This window comes from Moschus berezovskii, chromosome 19 (genome assembly GCF_049115385.1).
Source record: "Moschus berezovskii isolate FMDL1 chromosome 19, NW_MosBer_1.0, whole genome shotgun sequence".
In the NCBI taxonomy this organism is placed as follows: domain Eukaryota; kingdom Metazoa; phylum Chordata; class Mammalia; order Artiodactyla; family Moschidae; genus Moschus; species Moschus berezovskii.
The window spans coordinates 46,773,904-46,801,446 of record NC_142478.1 but is presented as its reverse complement, the minus strand read 5'-3'; the positions used below and the strand labels follow the sequence as shown (position 1 = coordinate 46,801,446).

Here is a 27,543-nt window from a genome sequence, read left to right as displayed (position 1 = left end):
ACTTCTTTTGAAAGAGACTTAACCCTGTGATTCCAATTGCTCTTTTCTAGTTAAGTTTCAGGGTGATAAAAAGTCATATCTTATACTCGATCATTCTTTCATAATTAACCAATTTGGGTTTATATTTGGAGTTACTTGAATTTTAGAAATGAATTTACGCAGATAATTTGAACAAAAATGGTTAATTTTGGTTGGAACTCTTATTAGCAGATATAAAGCAAGCTAAATTGTCAGATAAGGTGGTATTAAAAATAGTAGTAAAAATACAGCTCTGCTAAGATGATGCATATGATATGGCAGAAAATGTGTTCTATGCTTTCAGGAGTTCCAGTGGAGATCATCAAAGAATCTCTTGGTGAGGAGCTTTTTAAAATATGTTATGAAGAAGATGAATACATCCTAGGTGTGGTTGGAGGAACCCTTAAAGATTTTTTAAATAGCTTCAGCACCCTCCTGAAACAGAGCAGCCACTGTCAAGAAGCAGAAAAGAAGGGCAGGTTTGAGGACGCGTCCATCCTATGCCTGGATAAAGATCCCAATGTCTTATATGTTTACTATTTCTTCCCCAAGAGGATCACTTCCCTGATTCTCCCCGGCATCATTAAGGCAGCTGCTCGCATACTGTATGAGACGGAAGTGGAGGTTTCCTCGACGCCTTCTCGCTTCCACCAGGACTGCCGTGAGTTCGTGGACCAGCCCTGCGAGCTCTATTCCGTCCACGTCAGGAGCGCCCGGCCACACCCGCCCCCTGGGAAACCCGTGTCCTCGCTGGTCATCCCCGCCTCGCTCTTCTGCAAGACCTTCCCTTTCCACTTCATGCTGGACAGAGATATGAGCATCCTGCAGCTCGGCCACGGCATCAGGCGGCTGATGAGCAGGAGAGACATGCAAGGGAAGCCTCATTTTGACGAGTACTTTGAGATCCTGACCCCCAAAATCAGCCAGACGTTCAGCGGCATTATGACCATGCTGAACATGCAGTTCGTGGTGCGAGTGAGGAGGTGGGACAACTCCGTGAAGAAATCTTCCAGGGTAAGAACTGTTGTCCTGTTGTGATACGGAATCAATGATTTCACTTTTACAGACTGGGTGTGAAAAATGTAAAAATATACAGTACCACTTCAGAATATTTGAAACATTTTTAAAGTCTTTATTGAATTTGATACAGTGTTGCTTCTTCTTTATGCTTTTTGGCTTTTTGGGTGAAGGGAATGTGGGATCTTAGGTCCCTGACCAGGGGTCACATTTGTGGAGTCTTAACTACTGGACTGCCAGGGAAGTCCCCAGAATTTTTAATAAAATATTTCTGTTTAAAATAATTCTAAAATACTTTGAAGGCTGGAATAAATTTAAAACAAAATTCTTTGTGCATTCATTTGCTTGCTTACTTAAGGCATGACTTCGCAAATATTTTTTGAGTGCAGTCTACCTTTTAAAATCTTTGTGTGCTCTGCTGTGCTAAGTCACTTCAGTCGTGTCCGATTCTTTGCAATCCTATGGACTGTAGCCTGCCAGGCTCCTCTCTCCATGGGATTCTCCAAGCGAGAGTACTGGAGTGGGTTGCTGTGCCCTCCTCCAACGGGATCTTCCCGACCCAGGGATGGAACCCATGTCTCTTACATCTCCTGTATTGGCATATTGGTTTTTTACCATTAGCGTCACCTGAAAAATATTTATGGATTATTTTAAAACTGAATTACAAAAATACTTATGTAAAAATATGGCTTTGATCATCACGAAATAGCTGACTTAATTTGGATAATAAGAAGAATTCTACAACAAAGAAACAAAAATGACTTGTTTCTTAGAGGAGGCAACTAAATGGATTCTTAAGTCAATATTTAAAAGACATGGAAAAATCAATAACTTGTTTGATTAACCATTAGAATATGTGTGAGAGAGTGTTCTGCTCTCATCTCATAGTAGAGAACTATGAATGATTTAGAAAAGAAGTTTGGAAATCACAGTCAATAGTATAACTGAGCTCATAGAAAGGCTCATGACTCACCTGACTTCTGGACAAGTTAACCCAGAAGACACACTATCCTTCCTCCCAGATGGAAACAGCTTTATTACTTTTTATCATAAACACAGTACAACTAAATGTTTAAAAATAGGTAATACTTTAAGATGTCCATTGCAAAATCAGAAACATTATGTACATTTTTGTTTAAAACAAAAAAGCTACTTTTTACAGTTCTTTTTTATCAGTAAATGATATCTGTGTGTGTCCTTCCATGTCATTAGACACTGGTCTCTTTCACTTTTTCAAAGACCATGTCGTATCCCATTGTGTGATCGTCCTGTACTTAGGTTAACCTTTCACTGTTGAAGGACGTCCAGGCTGCTTTTGTCGCTCTGTTTCGTTAACACGTATTACATGTCTGTCTCCTTCACACACGTGAGTGTGTGACCCGGAATGAACACATGAAGCCCCCTCATGCAGGGGTCCCATGCACCCTTCTGCTGATGGCTGCTGCTGAGAGAATGTTGGAGCAGAAGGATCAGTGTGGCCTGTAGTGAGAAAGCCTGAAAGCAAGAATTGGGGGCATTGTTGATTGAAAATCATGATTTCTGTGTAAACTATGATGCTGGGAAAGATTGAGGGCAGGAGGAGAAGGGGGCAACAGAGGATGAGATGGTTGGAAGGCATCACCAACTCAGTAGACATGAGTTTGAACAAACTCTAGGAGACGGTAGAGGACAAGGAAGCCAGGTGTGCTGCAGTTCATGGGGTCACAAAGAGTTGGACACGACTTAGCAACTGAACAGCAACAGTTCTCCAGTATATTCTCCAGATGTATGCATGCATTTTAGAGCTCATAGTAAATTGAAACCATAAGAAAGCCTATTGTTTTTGTCAACAGGTAGGAAAAACTCAAGTTTAAAAACAAAGGTGGAGTGGGGGGGGGGGGACTAAGATCCTGCAAGGTGCATGACTTGTTCCAAAAAAAAGAGAAGGGATTATCACTGTACCTGCTTTTCCTCACTTTTTGTCTGTTGGGAACGTGAATAAGCCACAGAGCTTGGTCCTCCTTCTACATAGGTGATGGACCTCAAAGGCCAGATGATCTACATGGTGGAGTCCAGCTCCATCCTGTTCCTGGGCTCGCCCTGCGTGGACAGGCTGGAGGACTTCACGGGCCGAGGGCTGTACCTCTCCGACATCCCCATTCACAATGCGCTGCGGGATGTGGTGCTGATTGGGGAGCAGGCCAGGGCTCAGGACGGCCTGAAGAAGAGGCTGGGCAAGCTGAAGGCCACGCTGGAACAGGCCCACCAGGCCCTGGAGGAGGAGAAGCGGAAGACGGTGGACCTGCTGTGTTCCATCTTCCCCAGCGAGGTGGCACGGCAGCTGTGGCAGGGCCATGCTGTGCAGGCCAAGCGCTTCGGCAATGTCACCATGCTCTTCTCGGACATCGTGGGGTTCACAGCCATCTGTTCCCAGTGCTCCCCGCTGCAGGTCATCACCATGCTCAATGCACTCTACACCCGCTTTGACCGGCAGTGTGGAGAGCTGGACGTCTACAAGGTAGGGGGCCAGGCCCTGGACGGGGAGAGTTGGACGTTGGGCCAGGAGCCTGACCTGGGAGCAGGCATCCTGCCTTCGTTGTATGGGTGTCTTCTGGCTCTGAATCTGCTCAGAGATGATTATTCCAGAAAGGACAGCCACTGTGTCTTTTCACAGAATGCAGGGGCTGCCATACCCTCAGAAAGGTGACGTTTTAAAGTTAGTGAGCTTGACCCTTGGTCTGTGAAAACTGAGATGAATTGGTTTTGTTTGGTTTTGTTTTATTTTTCTTTTTAAGTATTTATTTTTTTGGCTGCTCTGGGTCTTAGTTGTAGCATGTGGGATCTAGTTCCCTGATCAGGGATTGAACCTGGGCACCCTGGATTGGGGGCTTGGAGTTATAGCCACTGGACCACCAGGGAAATACCAAGATGGACTGTTAAGCCTGAGATGTTTCAAAGATGGAGGATGTAGCCTTTCCATCTGCAAAAGTAAAGAAGCAGGAAGATTACATGAATTGTCTTCCAACAGATTCATTCATAGAGTAACAGGATGCTTTTAACGGCCAGGGAATAGAAACCCAAATCACCTGCTTGTCTGGTGACCAAGGACAGGAGACCGTCTGTCTTCAAATCTCGTTTTCTGCCTTGTTTGCTTTGTAAGCAGAGAAAGTTAAACAACCTTTCCCATTTCTGAAACAGAGGATATAATATCCATTCACAGAGTTTATATGCATGAATAACATGCCTTATATCCTGTAATCTTCATGAACGGAGCTCTTATAAAGATTATGGTAAAAAAAATATCTGTTATTCATCAGCCAGCAGGGTTGACTGAGTGCCTGCAGGGTACCAGGTATCATTCTAGGCTCTGGGGATGCACAGAGATTGTCTCTGAAACATAATAAACTATTTATAATGTAACTATTGTTAATAAGGGGTTTGCCAGATGGCACTAGTGGTAAAGAACCTGCTTGCCAATGCAGGAGACATAAGAGATGTGGGTTTGATCCCTGGGTTGGGAAGATCCTCTCGAGGAGGAAATGGCAACCCACTCTAGTATTCTTGCCTGGAGAATCCCATAGACAGAGGAGCCTGGCGGGCTACAGTCTATGGGGTCTCACAGAGTTGGACTCTACTGACGTGACTTAGCATGCATTGTTAGTAAGAGAACCAATGAAGATATTCTGCCTGTTTCTTTAGAAGTAAAGTGCTTTTTTTTACTGATTTAATGTATTTTACATAGTTCTCAGCATTGGCTTGAAGAATAAAGCATGCTTCTCATTTATGTGGCTTGAATCATGTTTTAATTTGCCACATAAAAAACTATTTCAGACTTAACCAACATGAAATAAATAAATGATTGAAGAGGAAACAAAGATTATTTATGGGACAACATAAGCCCTGCTTGGTTCCAGTCTAGATGCTCACAGTGAAACTTTCTCTTTAAAACATTTCTAACAGGAAATTCCAGACAGAACTGTGTTTCCCTTGGGAAAAAAGAGGTCCATGTATAATTACAGATAAAATAATTGGCTTCAGTTAGGTTAAGCCTGATGGCCTCTTGTGGAATTCACTGTATTTATTTGTAGACAGCTGATGTCTTGAGAAGGTCTCCTCTCAGAACTGTGAGGAGGTCTCGCTCTCCTCTGCAAACTGCCCAGCTGCTCACAGAAGCCGCCCACGGCTGCACGGTGCTCCCTGCTGAAATGTTTAAAAATGTTGTCACTCCTCTCTAGCATTCAGAACCTTACTTCTCATGGTGAAGATGGGGTGCAGAGTCCCCTGGGGACCCAGCTGCTGTCCCAGCCAGTGAGTCTGTGTCCCCGTTTCACCAGCTGTTCATGTCGATGCTGTGTGGAAACACTGGAGAAGCTGTGAATAAATGGGGAGGGGGCCTCCCCTCAGAATACACTTAAGATACAGAGTGTGTTCCCATCACCGGCTCACCTGTGCCTGGCTGGCTTCTGGGGAACAGCAAGGCTTGTTTATCCCAGTCCCCAATTGGACCAGGCATTCAGTTTCATTTTCTTTCATTCTTTTGGTCATTTTCCTGCTTGTTTGATTATTTATCTAGTGGTTTAGCATATCCTTACTGGTCCTCCAGAGTTTGCCACCGTGGTGGAGGGTGGAGTGCAGTCCCTGTGATAAGAGTCCTAGAGCAGGGAGGGGCCCAGAGAGGGACACACAGATAGAGGACAGGATAGACTCCCTCTGACAGCGGGGACGTCATGCCACACTTGCCAGCGCAGGGGCTCCAGCAGCATCGATACTCAGCAGGGCTGAGGGGGCCTCTCCCCCTACTGAGTAGCTCGTTGAGCCCTGTGACAGGTTAGCCCCTAGGCTGAGTGCATCTCCGTGTGTGTGGCCGAGGTGATGCTGTCAGATTGCAGGCTTGTTCACTGGTGAATATCCTGGGCCCCAGTGTTGGAGGAATTGATGAGACAGCTGACTCAGGGAGCTTGCTTTCCACCAGGAAAACAGACAACAAAGGCATGAATTCACAGCACCCCAGTTAGTGTGCTCTCTCTGGAAGGAAATAGGTGCAGGGGAGGCAGGTGAAGGGATTTCATGGAAGTAGTCGGAATCACCTTTCTTGCAAGGTGAGTTTTAGCAGAGCCTGAGGAAACCAGGTGCCTAGTGGTCACCTGCAGGAATACTGATCCAGACAAAGGAATAACAAACGTTTGCTGTGTTTGAGGGAAAACAGGAGGCCAGCAGCTTGGGGTAAAGTGAGCAAGAAAGAGAATAAGGAGAAGGATCAGGATCAGGGGCAGCAGAAAGGCAGGACAAGAACTTTGGGGCAGCTTAAGGGCTCTGGCATTTATTCTGAGTAAAATAAGCAATTGCTGATGTTGTCCCCTTTCTCTTCTCTCTCACCTTCACCCCTCCAGATTGCCAGATTTGGATCTGAACAGTGATATGATCTAGGTTACAATAAGAATTTGGAGGAGGAAAATGCACCTATTACAATTTGGTAGCTTATTTGTGGATTTAAATGAACTGTTAGCTTTGTATATTGAGCATGACAAATGAAAATCACTGGTAACAACAGCAACCAGGACAATGATAATAACTGATCAATACATGAAATTCACAGAAGAGATTGATTTCCGATATCTTTCCAATCACCACTGTCTCTGCCTCCCACTTGACATCTTAGTCTCTGTATTTTATGATTAATATTCATGTAGACAGTTTATCATTGCTATGACAGCACCAAAAGTTCTTTTGAAAAGTTGCAATGTCAGTTTTAACCTTAACTATATTCATAGGATCTTGATTCAGTAGTGACTTTGTTCAAAGCACTGTATTTTATGCTGAGAGGATATATCATCCAATATCGCAAACATATTGTAATATATTCAAAGTATATCATTTGCTTCTACAAAGTCCATTTTACATGGCGCAGGAAGAAAGAGGTGCAATGATGTGGGGAAATCAGTGGCAAGTCTGGGAGCAGACACCCCTCCTGACACTGTATTCACAGCAGGGTGCTGCCTCTCAGCTTAGAAACCTTGTGAGTTTCCTGGAAAGAAAAACCTTTTCCAAGAGTCTGTGATTGACTCTGATGTTTCATTGGCCCATGAAGCTGAGATTTCTGCTTCATGATATAATTTCTGCTCTATGATGTACACTGTGATGCTTCCTGGGTTTTTTTTTTTTTTCGTAATGTGGAGAATCTGTTGTGCATAGGTGGAGACGATTGGCGATGCGTACTGTGTGGCCGGGGGCTTGCACAAAGAGAGTGACACCCACGCTGTTCAGATCGCGCTGATGGCCCTCAAAATGATGGAGCTCTCTCATGAAGTCGTGTCTCCCCACGGAGAACCCATCAAGGTGAGGCTGATCACGTGTTGTGAAGGAGATGTCACGAGAGTAAATGCTGATTAGTTAGTCTTGCTGTATCTCACTGTTCTCTGAACCCAAGGTAGGCAAGGTGCCAGCGGGAAAGCCGGAAGGAAAGTCAAGGAGCTGTAGGAACTGCAGACATGTTTATTCTCTCCTGACTGGCACAGCAGCCATAGCAGCAGACAAGCTGTATTTTCTCATGGTTGACCCAGCGGACACAGCCATAACCGTGGCCATAACGGGGCCTCAAGGACTTTTCAGGTGGAATTTCTATATGTTTACAGAACAGAAGTGGCCCGTGCCCAAGTGGGTACATTGTGACATGCATGCGCAGTGCTATAAGTTATCTCAGTTGTTACATAACCATGTATTTACAGCCCCTGGGGCCAGAGTGAGAGGCCATGGGGTGAGGGAGCCTGACCACCACCAGCTTGGCTAATTAGCTTTTCCCATACAGTTAGTTATCAGTAGAATGGTACATCCATCAGGGTTTAGTTACATAGAGTAGAGCTCCAGCTCATTGAAGCAGCAGAAAATCTGTAAGTGGCTTACAGATCACTAGGACCAAGGAACCCATCCATGACTTGAGCTCTCAAAGAGTGGATCCTAAAGCCATGCTTCAGAACCATGGCTTCCTCTGTGATCTGGAAGCTGGTTCTAGAACTACACAGCCTCAGCCAGCCAGGAAACCATTGTGCTCGGAAAGTAGCTGTCTCCACTACTGGCTGCACAGCAGAGTTGCACCCACTGTAATTGCATCAGCAACGTGGAAATCCTGCATCATGACTCTCACAAATTGAATGACTGGAACCAGGCTCCCTGCTCAGTCTGGGAGAGGGAGCACATAGTCTTCTGCTGTGCTCAAAAGGGAAGTGTAGGCAGAAATCCAGGTTCCCAGAGCTCATACACGGGCGTCTGATTCACCAAAACCTCAGTACATCTAGAAACTTCAAGGGAGTTTGAAAAATGTAGTTTTTGGTTTTCTGAGCCCTGCAGGGGAGGAATTTTACTAGAATGAATGTGAACTGGTAATCTGGCAATATTTTCCAGGACACATAAAATTCCAAAATTTCTAAATAAGCCAGATAAATCCCAGAATAATAATGTCTTATTGCAGATGATAAAATAAAATTAATGCGCCCGACATAGATTTAATAGATAACACATGAACAGATATCTTTATTTGTCCCACTTGAAGTGAATCTGTCACTTAACTTTTATAGAACAGTCCTCAATTGATGACCTTCAGAAATGGGCCTTTGAAATAATATGGAATCCTATCTGGCATGATATAAAATATAGAGAGAAGGAGGAAAAAGAAGTTTAGCCAGAGCTCTGGCTTATACTATAAAGAACCTGCCTGCAATGCAGGACACCTCGGTTCAGTGCCTCGGTTGGGAAGATCCTCTGGAGAAGAGAATGGCTACCCACTCCAGCATCGTGCCTGGAGAATGCTATGGACAAAGGAGCCTGGCAGGCTACAGTCCATGGGGTCACAAAGAGTCAGACATGACTGAGCCATTAAATTTCACTTTCTTTTTCTCTCCAATGTTAATATTAATAGAAGCTGTATGTGTAAGCCTTCACAACTATTTTCTAAGAGAATGGTCGTCCCAGTTGTGTTATATGTGTGACACGCTTCCCTAAAGTTAGCGGTGTAAAACCACAGAGCTTTTGCGATGCATTGATTCTGTGCAGTGGAATTTGGATGAGTCGTAGCACGAATACCTTGTCATTTCTCAGAGTATATGGTACCTCCACTGGGAATTCTCAGTGGTTGAGGGCATGCAGAGTAGCTGGGATTACATCACTTGAACCAGAGGACCATTTCAAGATGCCGCCTATCTCACCTGCCTGGGTCTGTGGTTGGGCATGGCAGAGGGTGGACCCAGCTGGGACTGTCAGCCCAGTGCTTTACATGTCCTGCTCCAGCTGGGAAGCCTCGGGACGGTCACACTTCTTACCTAGGGGTGGGTGTCCACTGAACAAAGTCGGTATCTGCTGCATGGCCTCTCACACCTTGGCCTTAGGAGATACATGGTGACACGACCATTGTATTGGTCAAAGCAACCTTAAGCCTGCTTCGAAGGGAGAAGACATAGATGCCAGGTTGCAGTAGGAAGAGTGTGAAACAATTCTCTACTGTGTTTTAAAAGCATCACAGTGTCTGACTTTTCCAGATGGTTAATTTCTATAATTTTTTAGAAGATAATTATATTTTGTTTTTTTGATGAGGAATCTCATAGCATCAAAGTGAATACATAAAATATCCGGATTAATAATAAACCCAGCGATCTCCACTTAAATGGGTTCTATAATTAAGATGTGTATGTTTGGGGAAGGGTGTTAGTGCCATGATTTTTGACATTTGTAGAAATGTACTTTTACAGTTTTGCAATTGCAAAAATTATTTATAGCTAATTTCAAAGATGGTTACCCAGGTAATAATAATTTAGCTTTGCTGCTACTCCTGCTAAGTCGCTTCAGTCGTGTCCGACTCTGAGCGACCCCATAGACAGTAGCCCATCAGGCTCCTCTGTCCCTGGGATTCTCCAGGCAAGTTTTACTGACCTATAAATTCAGGTTTAAACATGCCTTTTTATTTGTACTGAAGGAAATTTCTGATGGCCTTAGGGGTTACTCATGAATTACCAAAAGTGCAGACTATTTTTAGTAGTGAGAAAAAAAAACACTAATGTGTGTCACGGGAGCAGTTGTGACTTAAACATCATTTTACTTAAAATATGTGTAGTATATGTAATGTATAATATAGTTGAACCACATTGTAGAGGAATCCACAATTCAGTGATGGACAAGGGCAGTCAAGACTCTACTGGATTTGAAGCTGTGTGTTTCTGGCTGCAAAGCCCAGGCTTTTATGCCTTCTTACCCTCCTTCCCCATGAAATGGAATCACAGTGAAAAAATAGGAAATATTTTTGTTTTCAAACTCTATGACTTTCTCCAGCATGTCATGTGTACTAACTGTCTACTCAGTTATTCTACGGATTTCCTTACTAACACCCACCCGCTGAGGCTTGGAAGACTGCAGGTGAATTCTGTCTTAGGATGGAGACCTTGACCAGGCTGGGAAACACAGTGGGAGTCAGGAAGTGCAGACTGCACTTACTGTATGCTCTGGGAGCCTCCCTCCCAGCCCAGCAGCCAGTGTGTGGAAGGGCTACGTCTAAAGTGGCCCTGAATGGGAGACTCCCCAGCAGATTTCCATTCGGGGCATGATGGGCACCTCAAACTTTGGACCATTTTTGTGCTTGTAAATTTACAAGATCTCTGATAAAGCTTTGGAGTCAAGAGTACAATTCAGGGCTGGGGGAGGGAGGGAGGGGAGAAAGCAAAGGACCTTGGCCTTGTCTGTGTTGTTTGGATGTATTTCTATATTAATTATGCAATAGAAACATTAAAACACTATGATGAACTTGTCCTATTAAAAGCTAGAATAACGAGGTACAAGGGAGAAACTGGTTTAATGAGAAAAGTGCCCAAAGAAAATAAAAACTTATGAAAGCATGCTGGTATTTATAAGCAGAAGATAGCCTTTTGTCACCTTTCTTGGTTTGTTTAAATTATTCTTTGTTAATTGCTTATGTATAGAACCGTATTCTCCTAAGGAAGAAAAAGCCAGATGCAATAGAAATCTATGTTTTTGTGCTTAAAGTAAAACTAATGAAGAAGAGACTTTAAAAGTAATCCAATCCTGAATTTTTTAGGTGAGGAAAGAGTACAAGGGAAATATTTAAATTTAGAGAAAGGCAGACAACCAGACGCAGAGAACAAGCCATTGGTCACCAGTGAGAAGCAGGTGGAGGGAAAGGGCAGGGAGTGGGGGTCAGAGATACAGACCACTAGGTATGAAATAAGTAAGTTACAGGATGTGATGTACAGCACAGGAAAAAAAGCTAATATTCTATAATAACTTTGTGTGGGGCATGATCTGTAAAATATTGAACAATTATATTGTACATCTGAAAATAATATCATAAGTCAAGTATACTTAGATTAAAAAAGTCAGACTGCCAGCTATTAGCCGAATTTTGGTTTCTAATACAAATCCCCTGATTCATGATGTAGTACTTTTGTTTAAAAATGTTGCAGAATTCATGGTTTAACAGATGATTCTCAGAAGTTCCTAGAAGAGGTCTGAAATTAGCCATAAAACTTGGGAAATCTGGAGTCTCCTGTATTCTGAATTACATCTAAGTGACTAAGTCCTTAGCCTCTGTGTACAATACAGGGATCTAATGGAACTTGTTTTAAATGGTCAACTGAACATAGAATTTGAAAATAGCAAACGTGGTGTCTGATTGTCATCTTAAACATCCTTACTCTCACCTGCTTCGTTGTAGCAGTGATTTAAAAATCTGTGCCTCCTCTAAGATCAGCCAGTTTTCAGTCTAAAAGATCCCAGTTTAAACATTGTCTTAACTGCTCTCCAAATTATCAGTAGCTTTCAGAAATCCTAAACATTCACCTCAGTGTATTCTGACTGCCTCTCATACCCAGATATGGCATGGCTCTTGTTTTCCATGGATCCAGATGTTGTTGACTGAAGTGTTTATAGTCGCTGCGATCCAGACTCAGCAACGCCAGCTTTCTGCTTCCTCTATCATTTTCTGCTTCAATATTACAATTCTTTTTCTCCCCGGGTTAGTCATTTGAATAGTGAGGTAGTGTCTGGCATAAAGTTCTTGTGAGCAAAATACCTAAACACCCACACTTTATATCCTGAGAAGTGACCGTGTTTTGGGAAACAGCTTCTGGGCTCTAGAAGTCCTGTCTCTCTCACCCAATGGACAGAGCAGGTTCATGTAAACAGCCCGCAGAGACTTTGTCTGGTCACCATGGCGACTGTGGTCGGTTCGTGGGGGGGCTTTGATTCAGATAGGAAAGACGGGTGAATTACACGTTGTGTGATTAAACCCAAGTGCATTCATGGAGAAGCGAAGAGGGGTGACTGATGCCACACTCGTGGTTCTCCCTTGGAAGGGAGGAGTAGAGGAACATCGGCTGGAGGTTTGGAGGAAGGAGGAGGTGTAGGAAGAGCGAAGAGTTTAATAATTTCAACAGGTCCACAAACAGCACTGACAGGAGTGTTTTTCCAATGGCGAGAACACTGACTTACTTTTCGCTTTCAGATGCGCATTGGACTGCATTCTGGGTCAGTTTTTGCTGGAGTTGTTGGAGTTAAAATGCCTCGTTACTGCCTTTTTGGAAACAATGTCACCCTGGCTAACAAATTTGAATCGTGCAGTGTCCCCCGGAAAATCAACGTCAGCCCAACCACTTACAGGTATGATGCCACTGAGCGCCTGAAATGTACTCTTTTATATGCAGTTGTCATTTTTGTTCATTGATTTGTCTCATTCTTTGTAACTTTTTCTTGCTTAGATAATATTAGAGAAAAGCCATAATTGTGTCATCCTCATTTTAACTATTTTTAAACTACTTGTTAGACTATGGGAATGACCCTCCTGAGATACCTGTAGCCTGGCTGTCATTCTCAATGTATATCCTATCTCCCCCGTTATTACCCTTTAAGGGTAATAATGTATTCCTTCTCACGGGCTTGGGAGGTATTCTGACACTGACCAGAGTTATAGAGACCACACAAGTTGATGGGCATGGTCCTTGAAAAGAATGCCCTTAATTCATGTGCCAGGTGTGTATACATTTTATCTGCTTTGAAAAATTAAATTATAATGGAAATCCTTGAAGAACAAAAAGGTTTTCCAGATCTAAGCAAGTGAACTATTCTCTATGATGGCTTCATAGCATCTTTCTACTCCTAACAGCTTCCCTTTCCAGCCCTGATTCTAAGTTGAAAACCTTGCTTTGTTTTGCACAAGAAAGGTTGAAACCTGCTAAGAACCGCGCCAGCTTCATGCTCAGATCCAGTGCACCTGGCTCCCTGGCACTCTTGACTGTGTGTGGTTCTTGTCCTGGGGACTGACAGCCCTGCTCCGGATTTGCTGTCCTCTCTAACATTTTCTTTTGAAAATATCAGGCTTCTCTATGATCAGTTCCTTCAGTGAAATGATTCTTCCCATCAAAATACAGTCATATCTGTTTACTTACCTCTTTAAAGGTAGCATCTTTGTTTTGTTTCCAAGACTGCCTCTGCTGTCTCCTTGTGTTCCTGGTCTTTTTCCAGAAAAACTCTGCACACAGGTCGTCTATACTCAGGGCCTCCCCTTGCTCTTAAGCTCACTCTGGTCAGTGTTTGTCCCTCACAGACCACTCTGACGGTTCCCAGCAGGGTCATGGGCGCCCCTTGCTAAACTCAGGGTCGGGTCTCTCTCCTTATCTTCCTCACCATCTCAGGATGTTTTGAATATCTTCTTCTTCAGGCTTTTGTGACAACAGATTCACCAGGTTCCCTTGTGGCTGCGCCTTCTCCTTATCTTGGTTGCTGCTGTCTCCACAAAACCGTTCCCCACCAGGTTATTGGCATCCTTAATCAATAGAAACAGACTAGAGGCCAGATAGAAAATTTAGGCAAGGCTTTATTGGGGCCCCTCCAGTGTTCTTGCCTGGAGAATCCCAGGGATGGGTGAGCCTAGTGGGCTGCCATCTATGGGGTCGCACAGAGTCAGACATGACTGAAGCGACTTAGCAGCAGCAGCAGCAGCAGGAGGGAGTGAGAACAAGTAACAACAAGTCTCCCTTGCTTGCTCCTGGAGTGGAGGGTAAGCTAGTTACCTTTACGGGGTGAGGGTAGGGTGTGTCCAGGGGTCTGGCTGAAGAGGGGAGCTTAGGTGGATTCCCCATCCCTCTGGTGGTGTTGAGTGCAGGGGGCATGTGCAGTACCCTAGTTTTACTCCCAATCCCCTGCTTTTGCTCCTCAGAAGTGGCAGTTGGGTTTTTGGTCTTTTTGTATCTTTTGGTCCAAAATTTGTTCCAGCTGCATATGCACATAGTTATTTTCACTCCCACAATTTCTTTCTGTTTTGTTGCTGGAGGAGAAGTTTGTCCAGGTGCAAGCATCGCAGCAAAGCATCCCAGATCCCAGTCTGTCTCAAAAGCACCAAACTTTGGAAAACTGTCCTGCCCAGAGCCATGTCTGTATTCTCATGTTTCCGAAATTTTATGGTTTACCACTTTTATCTCTAGCCTGACTCATGATTCTCCACTGAGCTGCTGCTGCTGCTGCTAAGTCACATCAGTCGTGTCCGACTCTGTGCGACCCCATAGACGGCAGCCCACCAGGCTCCCGTCTCTGGGATTCTTCAGGCCAGAACACTGGAGTGGGTTGCCATTTCCTTCTCCAATGCATGAAAGTGAAAAGTGAAAGTGAAGTCGCTCAGTCATGTCTAGCTAGACTCGTATAATTCTGTCCTGTATTTCTACTCGGATGACTATTTGACCTACTAGATGGCTAATGTGATCATGTTAGAACAACTGACTTCCAATTCCCCACCCCCATGTGGATAAAATCTACTTCCCACCCAACGAAACTCAGTCTTTTTAAAGGGCAGCAGTGTCTACCTAGTTACTCAAACCAGGGACCTCAGAGTGACCTCTCCCTTCTCCCCATCATGCCCCACCCCTGCCTCCACACGTGTGTCCTGCACATAGCCTTTCTCACCTCCTCCAATGCCACCACCCCAGCCCAGTGTCACCCTCACTCTTGTATCTCGTGTGCCTCCTCCTTGGCTCATCCTCCACACAAGAGCCAAGTTCTCTTCCTAAACCATAAGCTGATCTGGCATCCCTGCCCTACAAGCCCTCCAGTGGCCTCCACTGCAACCAGAATAAAATCAGACTTGTAACCACAGACTCAAGTCGTATCTCTGGTCATAGTCACATCAGCTCTTACCACCTCATTTTCTTCCACTTTCTCCTATTTCACGGATCTCCTGCAACCCCAGCCTCATTTTTATTCATCAGACTTGCTAAACTGATTCCTGAATGGAGGATGCCTACTTTCCCTTTCTCTCCTGGGTCAGCTCCTGTTTTCCTCTTTCTCGTGATCTGATCTTAAGTCAGATGTCACCTCTTCAGGGAGACATTCCTCACCTGCCCTGGACACATCCTCACGTGGTCATCTCAGCTCATCCCTGTGCCTGAAAAGGTTAAGTTGAGGACAAGAGTAGATTTTATGAAAATTTATGCAGTTATAAAAGGTGATTGTTTCTTTGCAGAGCTTTAATGATAGAACGTTAAATCCTGGAATGGTATTTCTCAACAAAATAATATTAGGAAGCTTACCTTCCTTGATATATTTATGAAACATGTACATTTAGGACACTGACTATATCCCCATACCCAAAAATATCCACTACCTTCAAACTTCTGTTTCCAAATTCTAATCAGTAATTTAAGAAGTAGCAATGTAATAGCAGTTATACATTCCTTTCTTTTAAGTGTCATTAGGAGTTTTAGTCTTGGGGACAATTTCCTGCATTTTTATTTGTTTTTACTGAAGTGCAGAGAACTCACAGAGACTAGGTTTGGTATCATTTGAGTTTTGGATCAGTGGATTGATGAGAAGAGTGTGTGATGATCCAAGATCATTAAAGACAAAACTGGCAGATGGGGCATAATGGAGCCACCCCTGTGGGTGGGAAGGTTGACCTAGGAACTCCGGAGGTGACTCAGAAGCAGGACTTGGATTCCATGAGGGAACAAGGAACGTAAAGGGCAAATGACAGAATTAGGAGAGTTGATGCAGCCACTTGGAGGACATGGTGTGCAGTCCGGGGGAGTAAGAAAACCGCCTTCCACATGTGAGCCTCTGCCCTGGGACTGTTGCTGCTAATCTCAGATCTTTCTTTCCTCAAGCTTTCATCTAAATGGTTTTATATTTCCAACCTGTTTTTCTTATAAATTTGGACCTTTTAAAAAAGATGATTTAATGAACATTTTTAATTCCATGACATTGTTTATCTGTTCAGTTCAGTTCAGTTCAGTCGCTCAGTCGTGTCTGACTCTCCGCGACCCCATGAACCACAGCACGCCAGGCCTCCCTGTCCATCACCAACTCCCGGACTTCACTCAAACTCATGTCCACAGAGTCGGTGATGCCATCCAGCCATCTCATTCTCCGTCGTCCCCTTCTCCTCCCACCCCCAACCTTTCCCAGCATCAGAGTCTTTTCCAGTGAGTCAACTCGTCGCATGAGGTGGCCAAAGTTTTGCAGTTTCAGCTTTAGCATCAGTCCCTCCAATGAACACCCAGGATTGATCTCCCTTAGAATGGACTGGTTGGATCTCCTTGCAGTCCAAGGGACTCTCAAGAGTCTTCTCCAACAGTTCAAAAACATCGATTCTTCGGCGATCAGTTTCTTTAAAAAGCATGGGATTTGTAGTCAGAATACATGTCCTGCGTTCCCCAGTACAGGGCTTACCAGCTGTGTGATCTTAAGAAAGGCTCTTAATACATTCTAATGATTTGCTTTAAAGGCACTTCTAAATGCACCAGATACAAAAATAAAACCAGAGAAAAATAGACTCCCACTCAACCTGTCCATATTCTTTTACAACTTGCCTTGAATCCATTCAATATTATGTTTTTGAGATTTTTTTTCTTGATAAAATGTAAATCCAGTTCATATAAATCTAGTTCATTTAGTTAAAATATTCCAAATGCAGTGGTAACCTGGTCAACCAGCTTGAAAAGTGAAGTAGATACTCCCTGACTTCCAGCATTTACCATTTCTAAAGTGTAAACACTACACAGTGACTGGTTTCACCCTATCCATGGTTTAATTGGCTTGCAGAGTTCTCCCAGGCAGGTCAGAGATAAATCTAACATATCACCAGATGTGCCTGTGTTGTAATATGTATTCTAGGATATAAGTAAGCCAGTCTGTCTTCTGTCCATGGTTAATTTCAGGATAGCCAGTTTTTCATTATTATGCAAAGTGATTTGATAAATATAATTATGCACATGTCTCTAGATAATATACCTATGAATGATATTCCCAGATCGCGAGCTTCATTACTCAGTTTCAGCTTTACTCAGCATTACTCAACTGTCCAGAACCATCTGTGTTCCATTGTGTCTGAAGGTTTCTATTTCCCAGTGCCTGATATTATCAAACTTATTGTTACAAATATGGCAGGTGTTATGTGACATCCAATTGATGATTAATAAATCTTGTTTAAACAATTTATTTAATATCTTCATAACTGTCCTAAGAGACGTGTATTATTATGAAAGTGAAAGTGTTAGTCACTCAGTCGTGTTTGACTCTGTGCGATCCCATGGATGGTAGCCTGCAAGGCTCCTCTGTCCATGGAATTATCCAGGCAAGTATACTGGAGTGGGTTGCCATGCCCTTCTCCAAAGGATGGAAGAGAGGAAGCTGGAGATGGGGTTCCATTTCCAGGGGATCTTCTCAACCCAGGGATCGAACCCAGGTCTCCTGCATTGCAGGCGAATTCTTTACCATTTGAGCCACAAGGGAAGCCCCTTGTATTATTATAGTTCCCTTTTAAAGACTAGAAATCTGACATCTTTGCTGTTATTCAAACTTAGATCTACCACACTTTGAAGCTTACCCTTTCAATACTGTGGAATTCTGTAATTTTTCACACTATGTTACCAACTACTATGCCTTATAAATAATAGGTACTTGAAATATTTACAAATCCATGACTAAAACATCATTTCACTTGTTTTATTCTTTTGCAGACTACGTATTTATTGATGCACTTATAAAATTAGTTAATTGAACACTCTCATGTATTCTGTCTGAGGTCTGTAATCCTTGAGACCTTCATGTCGATATAGCCCTTTCCTCAGTACATACAGAGCATCATAGTTCCGAACTTTAGCACAATATCATCACTCTTTTCATTTAGATATCCCATTGCAGGCTGGGGAGTGGAAGAGAAGATATGAGTAATTTTCTGTAGAAGCTGGTTTAGAGCTTGTTCTCATCCATGGCCTGAATAATAGATCAGAGAGATGCTTATTAAGTTTGCATTTGACAGAGACCTTGGGAAGCAAAAGGGAAGAGGAGCCAGTAACTTAATCAGTGTGATTAGAATTTAAAATGAGTTTATCCTCATGGACCAATGAAGCAAATAATAAAAGCTGGTAGAACATCTAAGTTTAAGAGGAAATTTAATTCTTAAGAATTTAAGAAGAAAACATATTGCAAATATCAGATAGTAGAGTATCCATATATACAACTAAACCTCACTTTAGTCCTACTAACCTAGAATTCATAAAAACTTTATCCAAAGAGATCCCAAAGTTATTTTCCCATTTTGTGTGTGTGCTCAGTTGCTTTGGTTGTGTCTGACTCTTTGTGACTCCATGGATCGTAGCCCACCAGGCTCCTCTCTCCATGGAATTTTCCTGGCAAGAATACTGGAGTGGGTTGCCATGCCCTCTTCCAAGGGATCTTCCTAGTCCAAGGACAGAACCTGCATCTCCTGCTTTGCAGGCAGATTCTTTACCACTGAGTCACTGAGAAAACCCCATTCTCACATTATGTGTGTATGTATATATGTATGTGTATATACATATATATAGGGCTTCCCTGGTAGCTAAGCTAGTAAAGAATCTGCCTGCAATGCAGGAGATCCCGGTTTGATTCCTGGGTTGGGAAGATCCCTTGGAAAAGGGAACAGCTACTTGCTGCAGTATTCTGGCTTGGAAAATTCCATGGACTGTATAGTTCATGGGATCACAAAGAGGTGGACACGACTGAGCGACTTTCACATATATATGTGTGTGTATATATTATATAGAACTTTTCTTTCAAAAGTTGTTGCCCATGATTATTTCTCAGTAATATTTACAAAATGAATGGATATAGTGTCTTATATCTTTCAACTCCTTCAGTTCTATAATATTATTTTCTTATATTATTAGACTTTGCATCATTTGGGGTTTTCCCACTGTTATGAATTGCACTGTTGTATAGATTATGGATGATATTTTTACAAAAATATTTTATAGTTATTTTTCCTAATATGAGTGGAATCCATTATTTGGTGGAACTTCCTGTTATTGTGATTTGATTCTTCGAGAACAATGTGTTTGTAAATATCATGAGGATTTTTCTGTCAATCACACTGAAGATAGTGGGTTTATCAACATTCTCAGGAATGTTCCCTTAGTTATGTTACCTTTTCTTGACTAGACAGTTATGTCAATCTTGAGTTTTATGATCAATATCTGCCTTTTAATCTTTACAGATTACTCAAGGACTGTCCTGGTTTTGTGTTTACACCTCGATCAAGGGAAGAACTTCCACCAAACTTTCCTAGTGACATCCCTGGGATCTGTCATTTTCTGGAAGCGTATCAACAGGGAACAACTTCAAAGCCATGGTTCCAGAAAAAAGATGTTGAGGAAGCCAATGCCAATTTTTTAGGCAAAGCATCAGGAATAGATTAACCAAGCACACACCTGATTGTTAGCCTTTGGGGTTTGACTCCTTGGAACGTGAGTGGACCCTCTGAGAGCACACTGGCATAGTGGTGAGCTGAGGACCAGTATTAACATTTCAGGAGCCAAGTCACCATCTACTTTTCCTTCCACTTAACATGACAAAAATGTATTCACTTCAATATTCAATTTTTCAGTGAAAAACAAAGAAACCTCAAAAAGTGACTTTGAGGGGATATTTCTGTTATATAAGAATATTACCTGTACTCAGAACTCAGCACCTTGTACATAAATCAGGTAACGTAGTGACCTGTACCACCTGGTGAGCTGTCTGCGTATCCTGCCCTGGCCGAATGCCCTGGTTGTCAAAGTGCTTGTGGTAGTGTTGGTTGCCTTAAAAATGCTTTTTGAATAGATACGATAGTCTTAATACCATAAGCTCTTTGAACCTTTCAACTGTACATTTTGTTACGTTTCCTCATTTAACAGTTAGCATATATAATAAGATAGACTGAGTTGTTTTATTTTTCCTGTTGCACTTTCTTCTTTTTCCTTTTCTTAAAGAAAATAAGCCATTATGGGTTAGATGCAATATGAATTTAAAGTAGTTCTCCTGTAAATATCAAGATGATTTTATAAAAATATTCTCTACAACATAATATGTCATAAAGATAAGTATTTCCTTTTTTGACATTTTTAAAAGTCTATACATGGTAAAGGCTATTTTAATTCATAATAGCTATTTCATTTCTATTAATTCATTTTTGTGTCATCTTCAGGGTAAAAGAGGGTTATGGCCTATATTAAAATGCAATAATATCATTATGATTTACTTTAATTGAAGCAACATGGAGTAAAGGCAGCATTCAGGGAGCGAGCCATGAAGTCAGAAGTGAAGTACTTACACACACAGGGTTAATTTGGACCTATTTCAGCAGACACCCTCCATTGCCAGGCTGAGCCACAGAAAGTTGCATTAGGAAAATCTAAGTTCAGAAGTCGGAAATAAGACTTGTTCTTTTTGCTGATAGCTTATTTTTAAGTATTTGTGTCGAGCACTTTGGTGTGTATATATGGCCTCAGAATCAAGCTTTTGTCTTAAGTACACATCTGTGAATATTGTATTCTAGTGAAATAACTCAATGATATTTTTAAAGGGAATGTTAATGTTGATGAAGAAAATGATGCTGTGATTTCATTCTGGAACTTTCAAAACATTTTTCTGGAACATAAACTTTTATTTTTAGTGATGTTAGTCTAAGATCTCTGCTGAACTAAATAACATACAGAGTTTGGTTGGAGATAAGATCTGATTTTTAAGTGAATACAGCTTCAAAGCTAGAGAAAGAGGAACATAAAAGTGTTTAAGTCACTATTAGCAGAGCTTTAGATACAGCAAACTCTTATTTGTGGATCTGAGAAGTAATTCAGCTTAAAAATTTAAAAATTATCTCCATTGGTCCCCAGTCTAGTCCATGGCGACCTCAGGAACACCAATAATTTCTGATAGGTCTCTTAGCATCCCTGTGTATTATTATATATATTACAATAATTATTATTTACTCAATAATGATCCTGTGTCTTGAAGCACTGATGTGGCTCATTAAACGCCAATCCTATTATTGGGGACTATCACAGGACTTGGAAAAATATAGTTATAATATTACAAGCATATGCAGTTAATAAAAGAATTTAAAAGTAAAATCAAGACTTAAATATATTTTTCTTTCTGGAACTGAGCCCAAGGAAAATATTAGAAATTAAGGGAAATTAAAAAGCTTAAGATGTGTTATTTATCACATGTTTAAGCAGACCCAAATTTGCTAATAATTTACGTTCCAAAAGTTGTAAGTTAATTGGAATTCAAAAAATATTCTCTCTCTGTGTGTATAAACACATGTACACACACAGAACCAGTGAAGGAAAATATAAACAATCTGTTGTTCAGTTGTTAAGTCATGTCCAACTCTTTACAGCCCCATGGACTGCAACATGCCACGTTCCTCTGTCCTCCACTATCTCCTGGAATTTGCTCAATTTCATGTTCATTGAGTGAGTGATGCTCTCTAATCATCTCATCCTCTGCTGCCTTCTTCTCCTTTTGCCTTCAGTCTTTCCCAGCATTAGGGTCTTTTCCAATAAGTCAGCTTATCGCATCAGGTAGCCAAAGTATTGGAGCTTCAGCTTCAGCATCATAGCTTTGAACATTCTTTGGCATTGCCTTTCTTTGGAATTGGAATGAGAACTGACCTTTTCCAGTCCTGTGGCTACTGCTAAGTTTTCAAAATTTACTGGCATATTGAATGCAGCATTTTCACAGCATCATCTTTTAGGATTTGAAATCATTCAGCTGGAATTCCATCACCTCTACTTGCTTTGTTCGTACTGTTACTTCCTAAGTCCCACTTTTCACACTCCAGGATGTCTGACTCTAGGTGAGTGACCACACCATCATGGTTATCTGAGTCATTAAGATCTTTTTTTTTTTTTTGTATAGTTTTTCTGTGTATTTCTGCCACCTCTTCTTAATCTCTTATGCTTCTGTTAGATCCTTACTGTTTCTGTCTTTTATTGTGCCCATCCTTGCATGAAATGTTCCCTTGATAAAGAGATCTCTAGTCTTTCCTATTCTATTGTTTTCCACTATTTCTTTGCATTGTTCATTTAAATAGGCCTTCTTATCTTTCCTTGCTGTTCTCTGAAACTCTGCATTCAGTTGGGTATATCTTTCCCTTTCTCCCTTGCTATTTGCTTTTCTTGTTTCCTCAGCTATTTTTGTAAAGAATCCTCAGACAACCACTTTGTCTTCTTGCATTTCCTTTTCTTTGGGATGATTTTGGTCACTGCCTCCTCTACAATGTTACCAACTTCCATCCATAGTTCTTTAGGCATTCTGTCTACCTGGTCTAATCTCTTGAATCTATTCATCACCTCCACAGTATCATCGCAAAGGATTTGATTTAGGTCATACCTGAATGGCCTAGTGGTTTTCCCTACTTTCTTCAGTTTAAGACTGAATTTTGCAATATGGAGCTCATGATCTGAGCCACAATCAGCCCCAGGTCTTTCTTGTCTTTGCTGACTGTATAGAACTTCTCCATCTTTGGCTGCAAAGAATATACTCAAGCTGATTTCGGTATTGACCATCTGGTGATGTCCAGGTGGAGAGTTGTCTTTTGTGTTGTTGAATGAGGGTACTTGCTATGACCAGCATGTTCTATTGACCAGACTCTGTTGGAAACAATCTAAGGGAAATATAAGCAATCTGAGTGAAAGCTACATGGGAATCCCTTGTACTATTCCTGCAATCTTTCCATAAGTTTGATATTTTATCCAAAGAAAAAGTTACTAAAATGTGTTTTCTCAAAAATATTCAGTCACCTGTTATAGATTACCTAGCCCAGTGTGCAAAGGCTCCTTAACTGTGGGATGCTATGTAATCAGATGGACACACAGCATTTCTGTGACGGAATGCACTCAAAATCTTCAACATGCTAAAAACTTGGAGGAATCCCTTTCTCATCTCTGCCTTATCAATTCTAGAGTATGTACTTGTCAGAGACACATTCAGGTCTGGATTGCTGAAGGTGCCCAGGGACAGAGCTTGAGGGTGAGTTCACAAGGAAAGCGAGGGACCAACACGGGGTGAGCTTGAGCCTGGTGTGGAGTTGAGAATGGAGAAAGAGTGGACGCAGAGGGTCTCCGGCAGGGTTGAGGGCTGAATCTTACCACCAAGTCAACCGTTCTGTAATACAATTTGAGTCCCCAGATGCCTATTCCTCCTGAGAATTCCAGGAGCTGTTCTTCTGTTCTGTTGTTTCCATGACTTCTTGTCCCATTACTTTGTGTCCAGTACACAGAATAAATTCGCTTGTCACATTTAGTTCTCAAGTGAGCACAGAGTTCCCTTGAAGTCTCCCAGAGATATCTGCAAAGTGAAATACATAGAGTTCAAAGATCTGTTCCCATTTTTCCTTCTCTTTCTACTTCCATCTGGACTTTGTAAGAAAACACAAAGTTTTTGAACCTAGCACTGAAGAAACTCATTTCTTGTATTTGTTCATGTTTTACTGAATGACTACTATGTGCCAGAAACATATAATGCTGTTTTTGGAATTCCAAGTAAGGCCTCTTTTATCAAGAAAGAAAATTGGAAGGTGAACATAAGAAAAATAATCACAAAATGCCATGGAACCCGAAGGAGGAGACTCAGTGCCTGCAGAAGGGTCTTGGTCTTCGAGGAAGTAGCTCATCAGACCAAGGGAAGGACTGCCAGGCAAGTGCACGTGTACACACAGACACACAGGCTTGGGGTGCAGGGTGCACTCTGCATCCTCAGGTGCTTGGATTGAGCTGGTGGAGGTGGGGAGGAGAAAAAGGACAGAATGACCATTTGTCAGAGTGACTATGATTGTTAATCATTGTTATTATTAGTTATTATTCACTTCCATGGAACCCTTTGTTCAAAATGGCTTAAAAAGAAAAGAAGCAAAACAAGCAGACCATTGGCTTCTGCTTCCCTCCCCAACAGTTTTCAAACCACTTCAAGCGCAAAGGAAGAAATGTGATGCTGAGATAGGAGTCTGTGCAAGCATGCCAGAAGTAGCATGGATGAGGATGGAATTTACCTGCACAGATGACTAAATGAGCTTCCATCTGTGTCTCAGAAGAAAGTGATGCAGGACCACAAGGATGGCCACAAAGCTGGGATGCCTGGCCTGGAAATTTCATGTCACTCTCACTTGTCTTTCACACCCTTTGGTGGGAAAGAAGGAATGGTTGCTCCAGTAGTTGGTTTTCTTTTTTTTTTACTACTAACATTTTCTCCAAATTACCTGTCTGTGACATGGCCAGACCCTCCAGGGCAGCTCTGGTGAGGTAAGGAGCAGTTGTGGACACAGAGCAGGCTGCTGGGCAAGGTAAGGGGGAATGAAGGGAGGCGTGACTGGGGGGCATGCACGTCCCCATCCCCACTCCTGAGAGCACTAGTTCAGTTCAGTTCAGACTTATCATTTCCTGCAAAACCAAACCTGCAGAGACTGCTGCAGAGATGCTAGGGAAGTGCAATCCCCTGGGTCTAAACACAGGCTAAAAGCAGGGACAGCTTGCTTTATTCAGCAGACTTTATAAGTGTACAGTCTCTGCTGGAATTCGGCTCCAATCCTGGGAAAACTCTGTGTTCTCTCCTGAGAAGGGGGAGGATCCCTCCCAGTGTGAGAGGCGGGGAGCTTCTGGAAGTGATTAGCCCTTTGCAGTCAGGTTGCCTTCAGTTTCCTTCTGCTCTTTGCGTGTTTGATTCCAGATTGTAGGCGAAGTGTGGCTGCCTTTAAATGCTTCTTTTATGTGATGTGCGCTCACTTGGTGATGTGCACTCTTGCAACATTCTACACTTTAGTGCCACCTATATTTCTCCTGAAGCAGCTTTGCCCTTGACCTGTCACACATGCATCTGTTTTGACCAGCTCACACAGTCCACACGCTTTTACCTCTAAAACTATTAATATTCTTCCTGCATTCAGTGCCTGCAAAAAATAAAAAGATAGGTTTCATAAATGCATAGATTCCAAATTTAAAAAAAAGAAAAAAAATAAGCAAAAGAAAAAAAATGATATCCTAAAAGCCAGGCTTCTTTTATTATCAATGCAAATTCTTTTTCATCATAATAAATTTAGTGTCAGGAAGATGGGATAGAAATTGGGATGACATTTAAGTTGCAGATCTAGGACTTAATCTCAGAAATTTTGGTAGAAGATTTGTGATAAAGGTCTGCTGCCTTTCAGTTTTTTCAAGTATTTCATGTCAAAATATTAAATTGCAACTAAACCTTACAGATTGGGAAGAAAATGACTTGGCAGAAAATGGCTTTGCATAATGCCCAAATCTTAAACTGTCAGCTAAGATGTTTGTTTAGTCTGAAATGTTGCCAAACCCATCTGTACTGAAGAAAGAGCAGTGAGGTAGTCTTGGGAGAAACTAAAACAAAGCAAAGCAAAACAAAGATGCTGTAGAAGTTGGACACTCCAACACATTTCATACCCAAGAAGAAGGTAAAGCTGAAGGCTTTTGGGAAGTCACAGTGAGGAGGCTCAAGAAGTTCTGTGACTTTGGAAGCACTGGTGGCCGGTGAAGTTGTTCAATCACAGTGAGCTGCCTGCTTCCCCAAATAAATTGTATCTTGGAAAATTGAAGTGGATAAAAATATATTAGTATTTGAGAATGTTCTGTTCCTTCACCTCCTCCCACATGTAAGTTAAAGATGCCCCGCAGAATCCTATGACACAGCTTGATAATCCCTAATTTCAAGCAGGGTTCGCCAACCTTTTGGATTCTGCACACCATCAGTATTAATAAACTGATTAATTAGTAAACTGACAATATATTATGAATCCATAAAAATACATGTTATCATATATGTATTATTAATATTTATGATTAGTATAATATGCTGTTCTCAATCTGATATACTACAATATAGTAAGCTTATCTTTAAAGAGCATGAAAATAAATAGAAATTATAGTATTTTTTTCACTTACCCTAGTGAATTGTCTTTATATTTTACTCTGGAAACTGTTACAACAGGCTGGTGGGTCTCCCCTTTGATTGAGTCACAAATCACTTTGAGAACTTGATAAAAGATAAGACCATCACCCTCCCAAGCATGTGCGCATGCTATTATACCCCGAGACTGATGTGAATTTCCAGAGGTTTGGGGATTCCTTGGAATGTACTTCTGGGTCACCCCAGTCGGGTAGCAGAGACCCTCAGACTAAGAACTTATTATCTAGAAGGGAGAAAACAGCAAGTCCTATTTGGAATGAGAGGAGAATGAAGAGCCAGTAGTCTGTGAATTTTGGCTTAGATGTGACCAGTTGATTTTTGGAGCACAAAGGGAATAAGTTCTTTCACTCCTGGTTCTGTGGAATGATTCATGGGGCTTCGCATATGAGCAACTAAAGTTTTCTTTTTAGCAAATATTAAACATATCTCTCAATGTATTTTCTCAAGCTTTTGGTAACTGTGCATTGCTCTAAGTATCTAGCAATTTTTTTCTGGTTTAAGTACTTCTTTTCATTGTTCCTGTATGTGAAATAGGAGAGCCACTGAGCCTTGCACTGAAAACCTACTTAATACTTACAACACTTCTTTTATTATTACTTTCACAGTTGTTTTAAATAACACATTTATTTTGAGTTCTACTTCTGGCAGAGTTGCAAAATCTATCAGAAACTTATCCTGTGTCTCAGAAGCTTGTTAAATATTGCTGCCACATAAATATTGTAATAAAAGTGTTAAATAAAAATCTTAAAATGTTAAATGAGTTCTGTTTAAAAAGAAAATGAACTGTTGAATTAAGCAAAAACAACATTTAATACTTTTGTTTTCTTGTGGATCTTGCTGTTTCAGACAGAGGAAACCCCCATACTACTAGTATGACTGAAATGTATTTCTTTAGGTATGTAAAACTCCTATTTCTGACAAAAGTCATGTTCAAGTTTTTCAAATCACAAAATCTTTTTTAAAAAGAGAAAAACCTTAAATTTAAGACTAGAACTGTGCTCAGCTTATCCAAGTGCAGTGTAATGGTTAGTAGCACCAGCTCTGGGTCAGTTTGTCCTGGTCGCATGCTGCTAGATGTTTTTCCATCACTCTCTTGCATTTTGTAGAGAAATAGAAGGACTGACTGCCTTCGTTCTACATTATCTTTTCAAGGATGTTTGTACAAGCGCCCTTAGAAAATAGCAATAATGCCTTCCTGCAGAGCAAAAGGCAGGCACAGTTACTACCCATTATAAAACATTTGTGTTCCTAAGCTGGGGG

General features: G+C 41.7%; 1 protein-coding gene across 11 annotated transcripts in view; it reads left to right on the top strand.

The window, feature by feature from the left end:
* Positions 1-27,040, top strand: part of GUCY1A1 (guanylate cyclase 1 soluble subunit alpha 1) — a 72,059-nt gene extending 45,019 nt beyond the window's left edge. For all 11 annotated transcript variants that reach the window (XM_088828056.1, XM_055404811.2, XM_088828054.1 and 8 more), the window contains 5 exons: positions 323-1,032; positions 3,047-3,532; positions 7,207-7,350; positions 12,515-12,669; positions 19,532-27,040. In XM_088828056.1, the coding sequence (XP_088684182.1) occupies positions 323-1,032; positions 3,047-3,532; positions 7,207-7,350; positions 12,515-12,669; positions 19,532-19,733 (1,697 nt within the window). In that variant the 3' untranslated portion in view covers positions 19,734-27,040. The remainder of the gene's footprint in view (positions 1-322; positions 1,033-3,046; positions 3,533-7,206; positions 7,351-12,514; positions 12,670-19,531) is intronic.
* Positions 27,041-27,543: the final 503 nt, after the last annotated feature.